The sequence below is a fragment of the Nansenia antarctica genome (assembly GCF_963989245.1).
Source record: "Nansenia antarctica genome assembly, chromosome: 8".
NCBI classification, from domain to species: Eukaryota; Metazoa; Chordata; class Actinopteri; order Argentiniformes; family Microstomatidae; genus Nansenia; species Nansenia antarctica.
In genome coordinates, this window is record NC_137678.1 from 59,502,045 (window position 1) to 59,510,381 (window position 8,337).

The following is an 8,337-nucleotide window of genomic DNA, read 5'->3' on the forward strand; positions in this document are numbered from 1 at the left end:
GTTCTCCGCACAGGATAGTCGGTTATCCAGGATCACTCCAAGGTTCTTGGCTGTCAGGGAGGGGGTTACAGTAGAGTTCTCCACTGTGATGGAGAAGTCTTGGAGAGGGCAGGCTTTCCCGGGGATGAAGAGGAGCTCAGTCTTGTTAAGATTGATCTTGAGATGGTGGTCAGCCATCCAAGTTGAAATGTCAGCGAGACATGCTGAGATACGGGTTGCCACGTGTACATCAGACAGGGGGGGAAGGACAGGAAGAGTTGAGTGTCGTCTGCGTAGCTGTGGTAGGAGAGCCCATGTGAAGAGATTACCGAGCCAAGAGACTTGGTGTAGAGGGAGAAGAGTAGGGGCCCTAGGACGGAACCCTGGGGAACTCCAGTGGAGAGGGTTCGTGGAGAAGACAGCGATTCTCTCCAGGTCACCTGGTAGGAGCGGCCCGCCAGGTAGGAAGAAAACCAGGAGTGTGCGGTGCCAGAGATGCCCAGGTCTGAGAGGATGGAGAGAAGGATCTGGTGATTGACTGTGTCGAAGGCAGCAGACAGGTCAAGGAGAATGAGAACAGAGGAGAGGGAGGAAGCTTGGGCAGAGTGGAGGGCTTCCGTGACAGCAAGGAGCGCAGTCTCAGTGGAATGCCCAGCCTTGAAGCCGGATTGGTGGGGGTCTAATTGATCCATCTTCCGGAGATAGTCAATCAGTTGTTTAGATGCCGCGCGTTCAAGGGTTTTGGAAGGGAAGGAGAGAAGGGATACCGGTCTGTAATTGTGGACAGATGATGGGTCAAGGGTAGGTTTCTTGAGGAGAGGCTTGACTCTGGCTATTTTGAAGGCCGCTGGGACAGATCCAGTGGATAGGGAGGAGTTGATCAGGGTGGTAAGGTAAGGAAGGATGTCGGCGGAAATGGATTGGAGAAGGGGGGAGGGGATGGGGTCAAGAGGGCATGTGGTTGCCCGCTTTGATGTGATAAGTGTGAGAATCTCATCGGGGGAGAGGGGGGAAAAAGATGACAATCCAGAGATCGAGTGTCGAGGGGGGAGTTTGGAAGGGGTGTTAGCATTGTTAGTGGGAACAGTGTTAGCATTGTTAGTGGGAGGAGGGAGCGGTGGGGGGAGAAAGGTGCTGCTGATGTCGTCCACCTTTTTTTCAAAGTAGGTGACAAAGTCATCGGCGGACAGGGAGGAAGGAGGAGGGGGAGGAGGTGGATTAAGGAGTGAAGAGAAAGTGGAGAACAGTTTTCTAGGATTAGAGGCAGAAGAATGTATTTTTGAATGATAGTAGGATGTTTTAGCAGCTGATGCCGAGGAGGCGTAGTTGGCAAGGAGAGAGTGATAGAGGTTAAGGTCATCAGAAAGGCCAGTTTTTCTCCATTTCCTCTCAGCTGCTCTGAGCTCTAGTCTACAAGCATGTAGCGTTTCAGAGAGCCAGGGAGCTCGAGGAGAGGATCGAGCTGGCTTCAAGGTTAGTGGACAGAGGGTGTCGAAGGATGAGGTGAGAGCGGACAGAAGGGTTGAGGATGCCGCATCAGTGGATAGAAGGGAGAAGGATTCGACAGAGGGTAGGGAGGATAGGACAGAAGAAGAGAGGGCGCTGGGGGACAGGGTACGTAGGTTACGACGAGAGGGTCTTAAGTGGTTAGAGGCTGAGAGGGAAGAGGAAGTTTTGAGGGGAAGGGAGAAGGATATAAAGTGGTGATCAGAAACTGGAAGAGGGGTAACGGTAAGGTTGGAAGTGTGGGAAGATCTGGTGAAGACAAGGTCGAGCTGATTGCCTGCCTTATGAGTCGGAGGAGAGGGGGACAGGGTAAGGCCGAAGGAGAGGAGAAGGTCAAGTACTCCAGATGAGAGAAGCTTCTCAGATTGGAAATTGAAGTCACCTAGTAGTACGAGCGGAGTGCCATCATCAGGGAAAGAGCTGAGAAGGCCATCCATCTCGCCTAGGAAGTCACCGAGTTGGCCTGGGGGGCGATAGATGACGACAATGTGGAGTTTGACCAGGGAAGAGACAAAAGCAGCATGAAATTCAAAGGAGGATGTAGACAAGTGTGCCAGGGGAAGGACAGTGTGTGACCACTTGGGCGAGATGAGGAGTCCTGTGCCTCCCCCTCGACCAGAGGGTCTAGGGGAATGAGAAAAGGAGTAGGCGGCAGAGAGGGCTGCCGGTGTAGCTGTGTTTTCTGGTGTGATCCAGGTCTCAGTGAGAGCAAGGAAATTGAGGGCCATAAGAGATGCATAAGCTGAGATAGCGTCAGCTTTCCGGACCGCCGACTGGCAATTCCAGAGACCGCCTGCGGCGATAAAGTCATGGTCAGTAGAAAGAGGTGGGTAGATGAGATTGGAAGGTTTTCGAGGGGGGATGTAGCATCTAGGTGTCCTCCTGAGTGTCAGAAGAACAGGGATAGGGAGAAAGCACATTGTGGCAAAAGTCTGTAGAGGGGAAGAGGGCTATGGAACCAACAGAACTAGGACTAGCTAAGCGCACTCAGTAGACCGGAGTGACTTGAGAAGACAGCAGCAACACTACAAACAACTGGAAGAGAAGGTACTTAGTACCCTGGCTTCCGGCTTCCTCTCAGGCCTTCCTCGATGGACAACCTGCTGCTGAACAAGTCAAAGACCCAGGACATCATCGTAGACTTCAGGAGGAAAAAGTCCGAGATCCAGCCCCTGCTCATCGACGGAGAGAGCGTGGAGAGAGTCTCAACCCTCCGATTCCTGGGGATGCACATGCGGGATGACCTGACCTGGAAGGACAAGACAAAAGCCACCATCAAGAAGGCACAACAGCGGCTATACATCCTGAGAGTCCTCAGGAAGGAACACAGCAAGCAGGAGATACTGGTGACCTTCTACCGCGGCGCAGTGGAGAGCATCCTCACCTACGGCATCTGCAACTGGTTCTCCAGCTGCACAACCGCGGAGAGAAATGCGCTACAGAGAGTCGTGAGAACAGCCCAGAAGATCACCGGCGCCCCCCTCCCCTCTCTGGAAGAGCTGTACAACACACGCTGTCTCAGGAAGGCCTCCAAGATCTCCAGGGACCCAACCCACCCTGGGTACGAACACTTTACCCGGCTGCCCTCGAAAAGGCGGTTCAGGACCTTGGCCGCAAGGACAAACAGACTGAAAAACAGCTTCTACCACAGGGCCGTCCAGGCCCTGAACACAGCAAAGACCTAGGTTCTGGGCCCTGGACAGTCTGGACGGATTGATGGCAGCTGCTGGACTGAAAAAATCAGGTGTAGTGCTGAGGCACAAATATGTACATTTCAAGCCTGCAAACTGCGACACTTTAAATAAATGTGCAATAACAATTGTGCAATATGACAACCCTAGTCGTCTATCTGTACAGTATAGTATAGTGGATAGTGTACATAGCCTTTATTTATGTAAACCAGCTCCTTCCCTTCTTGTGATTTTTTTAAAAGTGATTTTTTTTCTTTCCTAACACCAGGGGAGCCACCCCTCCTAAATTTCTTTGTTTGGTACCTGTACTGTAGCAATGACAATAAAGACCATTCATTCATTCATTCATTCATTTTTGTTGAAAAGTTGATTTCAGTGTTTACAGAACAGAGCAGTGCTTAAAGAGATGTCAGTTGATTTCATTGTGTTTAAAGGAGTCTGACAGACTTTCATGCTTAAAGAGCAGTCATTTGATTTTGCATTTGTTTCTTTTGTTTTGCACACAATAATTTGTTCGTTCATCTTTATTTATGAATAAATGTCGTTTTGCTAATACAAGTTATCCATGTATCCCTTTTTTATCCATCCTGTGGGACGGGTCGTGACTCGCGAGCTCGGGGAGCACCAAGCAGCATCCCTAGGTGCTCCTCTGAGCACTGGCCCCAAAAAGTTATGTGCACCCCTGCTAATAGTGTCTGTGTACAATATGTACATATAGTTTGTTACAGTTCTGTTAGGGAGGACGTTGTTTGTACGAACTCTGACCTATGACCTATGTGATGATGTCACGTGACATTTGACTGAGACAGAAACCGGGTCTGTTTCCTTGACGACCGTCTCTCAGTGATGACCTCTTATCGGAGAAGGAGGCGCCCTCGCGCCTGGGCGAGCCCCTCACTCCGCCCCTCTCGCTGCCCATCCAGATCATGCTCCTCCCGCTCAGCAAGAGGTTCCGCTACCACTTCACTGGCAACCGGCAGACCAACTCTCTGGACAAGGTACACACACACAGACACACACACAACACACACACACCGACACACACACACACACACACACACACACACCGACACACACACACAAACACACACACACACACACACCGACACACACACACACACACACACACACACACACACCGACACACACACACAAACACACACACACACACACACACACACACGCACACACACACACACACTCACTCACTCAGTCATACAAGGTCAGAAAGGACACTCACACACACTCCTAAATGTTATGTGTGTGTGTGTGTGTGTGTGTGTGTGTGTCTGTCTGTCTGTCTGTCTGTCTGTTCTGACCGTGTGTGTGTGTGTGTGTGTGTGTGTGTGTGTGTGTGTGTGTGTGCAGCCAGAGTGGTACCTGACCCAGGTCCTCATGTGGATGGGTAACAGCTCCGCCTTCATGGAGGAGAAGATCCAGCCCATCCTGGACCGGGCTGGCGCCAACGTCAACGCCAAGGTCAGAGGACGGCTCTAGGACAGGTGGTTCTAGAATAGATGGTTCTAGAATAGGTGGTTCTGTTAGAATAGATGGTTCTAGAATCCAGACATCTCATGCAGTTACTCCCCCCCACCACCAGGTGGAGCTGTGCCGCGGCCTGCTCACCCTGGCCACGGAGAAGCTGGCGTCCGACGCCCCGCGGCTGCTCTACGACGACGCCCTCTTCTGCCACCTGGTGGACGAGGTGCTGCAGTTCGAGCGGGAGCTGCGCAGCACGCACGCCTACCCCCCCACCCTGCAGGGGGCGCTGCACATCCTGCTGGACGAGGCCGTGCTGCTGAAGTGGCTCACTGTGGAGAGGAAGAGTGAGTGGAGCGTGTCTGTGTGTGTATGTATGTATGTATGTATGTATGTGTGTGTGTGTGTGTGCTTGCCAGAGGAAGAGACTGTGTGTGTGTGTGTGTGTGTGTGTGTCTGGTTTACATTTACATTTTTGGCATTTAGCCGACGTCGTAGCAGGAAGAGTAATCTAGCTCAGGCCCGGGGCCATTGGCAGTCTTCGTGCTAAAAGAAGAAAGATATATTTTTGGGGTTGTGTGTGTGTGTGTGTGGTTGTAACTGGGTGTCTGGGTGTCTGTGTGTGTGTGTGTGTAGTGGCGGTGGAGAAGGTGGATGCGATGCTGTCGTCTGAGGGTGCGTGGAGCTCCCAGTACAGAGACATCAGCGACATGGACGAACTGAAGGCTCCTGACTGTGCTGAGACCTTCATGACCCTCCTGCTGGTCATCACTGGTAGGAACACCCACACACACACACACACACACACACACACACACACCTACCTGTCTGTCTCTCTCTCTCTCTCTCTGTTACTGGTCATCACTGGTAGGAACACCCACACACACACACACACACACACACACACACCTACCTGTCTGTCTCTCTCTCTCTCTCTCTGTTACTGGTCATCACTGGTAGGAACACACACACCTACTTGTCTCTCTCTCTCTCCCTCTCTCCGCCTGTTTCTCTCTCTCTACCTCTCTCTCTCTTTCTTTTCTGACTCTTTTCGGGCACTGCCCTAAACTGGTTTAGATCCTACCTACAGGACAGAAGCTACTACTGTCTCCATTGGCAACTTTGTGTCCGACAAATTAAAATCATGTGAGGTTCCCCAAGGATCAATCCTTGGCCCCCTTCTATTCATGTCTACATGCTTCCATTGGGACACATCATAAAAAAGAACAAAATTGCCTACCACAACTATGCGGATGACACACAAATCTACATAGTTGTATGAAATGTGCTATACAAATAAACTTGCTTTGCCTTTCTCTCTCTGTCCCTCTCTCTACCTCTCTCTCTCTGTCCCTCTCTCTCTGTCCCACTCTCTCTCTCTCTTTCTACCTCTCTCTCTCCCTACCTGTCTCCCCCCCCCCCTCCAGACAGGTACCGGTCCCTCCCGTCCCCGCGGGCCCAGCTGAGCTTCCTGGCGCTGCAGCGAGAACTGGTGGACGACTTCCGGATCCGTCTGACCCAGGTGACCCTGACCCCTGACCCTAACTCTGACCCTAACCCCTGACCCTAACCCTCTGACCTCTAACCCTAGGTTACTAGACCCTCTATCTAACCGTACTATCCTCTGACCCTCTGACCCCGACCCTAACCCTAACCCTCTGACCTCTGCCCCTCTGACAGGTGATGAAGGAGGAGTCTCGCTGTCCGCTGGGCGCTCGCTACGGCGCCGTGTTGAACGCTGCCAACTACATCAGCACCGTGCTGGGGGACAACGTGGTGAGAACGCTTTATTGGGACACAGCCTCCCTATGCAGGGTTAGGGGTTAAAGGGCCAGACTGCGTGGCCTAAGTGGGTGTGGGTGTAGGTGTGGCTGTGGGTGTGGGTGTGGGTGTGGGTGTGGGTGTGGGTGGGTCGGTCAAGATGTTTTCTGTAGAAGCTCATCCTGTTGGCTACTGCTGCAGTACTTACAGGAGATGGACACGAGTGCGTTTGTACATTTGCTCTGAGAGCGCCGGAGCACACACTGGGTTCAAAGTCATAAACGGGACCAAGTCATTTGTTTGGACAAGAGGCATTCCATGAGCGCTGATCAGATTCCACAGCGAATTTACGAACGCAGGCAATTTCTGTCTGGGAGGGAGGAGGGGGGGGGGGGGGGGGGGGGGTACTGGTAGTGGTTAAGGTTATAAATATTAGGTTAGGGTTAGGGTTAGGTTTATTCATTTGATTGATAATGATAATAATAACTTTTATTTGTTATAGCACTTTTCCTGCAAACGTTGTTGATAAGACAATTTTACCTGATGTAAACCCTCTGTATTCCCTCCCCCTCCGCCCCCCCTCAGATGGCTGTCCCTGCCCTCCCAGAGCGACCAGGCCACCATGTCTCTGTCCAGCTCCGCTCCGTGTCCCATGATGCTCTGCCTGAGGGACCACCTGCTCCGCCTGCAGCAGCAGCTGCTCTGCCTGCCGCTCTTCCACTCCGCCTGGCAGGGCCTGGCCGACCGCCTGGACCTCTACCTCTACCAGGACGTAAGACTGTCTGTCTGTCTGTCTGACTGTCTGTCTGTCTGGAGATTACATTTTACATTGACATTGACATTTTTGGCATTTAGCAGACGCCTTATTCCAAAGCGACTTACAATCGATACATTTGATTAAGCAAGTGAGCAAGTGAGATGTCTGTCTGGGAGTGTCAGCGTGATGCACCTTGTGACACACCTCATTAATTGTGTGTGTGTATGTGTGTGTGTGTGTGTGTCTCAGGTGATCCTGTACAACCATTTCAACGAGGGCGGGGCAGCCCAACTGCAGTTTGACATGACCAGGAACCTGTTCCCTCTGTTTGGACACTACTGCAAGAGACCCGAGAACTTCTTCAAACAGTGAGTGTCTTTCTGTCTCTCTCTCTCTATCTCTCTCTCTCTCTCTGTTTCTCTGTCTCTCTTTCTCTCTGTGCCTCTCTCTGTGCCTCTCTCTGTCTGTCTCTTTCTTTCTCTCTGTGCCTCTCTCTGTCTGTCTCTCTCTCTGTCTCTCTCTCTCTCTCTCTCTGTCTCTCTCTCTCTGTGTATCACCATGCCACCCCCCAAGTGTATAGAAGGCCTTATCTCTCTTTCTCTCCCCTCCTCCCCTCCAGTGTGAAGGAGGCCTGCATCCTGCTCTGTCTGAACGTGGGTTCCGCCCTGCTGCTGCGTGACGTGCTGAGGCAGGGGGAGGGGGACACCCCCCAGGGACAGCAGCAGCCCTCCCCCGTGGCGGCCCTCAACGAACTGTGGGTGTTCCGCCTCGCGCCCTGCGACGTCCTCATCCTGCTCAACCTCCGCGCCTCCTGGCCCGGCCAGTGACCGGGGTCAGAGGTCAGGGGTCACAGGGGGTCACAGGGACCAGGAAGAGGAAGGCCCACAGCTCCCTCACACCCGATTGGACCAGACCAGGTAGGACCACCGGACCACAACGACCAATGGGAACAGGCCCTGCTGACTGGACTAGAGACTGTCTGGAGTCAACAAGCTGTTTCTCCCTGGTGGACCGACCCTCCCGTGGCTGTCTGTGTGTTGCCATGGAGATCTGGTACACACACACACACACACACACACACACACACACAGGACGAAGTGCTGGATTGAACGGTTCTTCAGAGGAGTGGACTTCTCCTCCCTCCCTCCTTACCTCTCTCCCTCC

General features: G+C 52.6%; 1 protein-coding gene across 1 annotated transcript; it reads left to right on the forward strand.

Annotated features, from left to right (window-relative positions):
- Window positions 1–4,087: 4,087 nt before the first annotated feature.
- Window positions 4,088–8,000, forward strand: LOC308164505 (RAD50-interacting protein 1-like; the record flags this gene model as incomplete). Its single annotated transcript, XM_080538578.1, has 10 exons — window positions 4,088–4,174; window positions 4,545–4,655; window positions 4,777–5,002; window positions 5,292–5,429; window positions 6,083–6,177; window positions 6,336–6,431; window positions 6,577–6,647; window positions 7,002–7,188; window positions 7,423–7,541; window positions 7,793–8,000. The coding sequence occupies exons 1-10, from the start codon at window positions 4,103–4,105 to the stop codon at window positions 7,998–8,000; spliced, it is 1,323 nt and encodes a 440-aa protein (XP_080394704.1). The 5' UTR covers window positions 4,088–4,102.
- Between the last annotated feature and the right edge of the window lie 337 nt (window positions 8,001–8,337).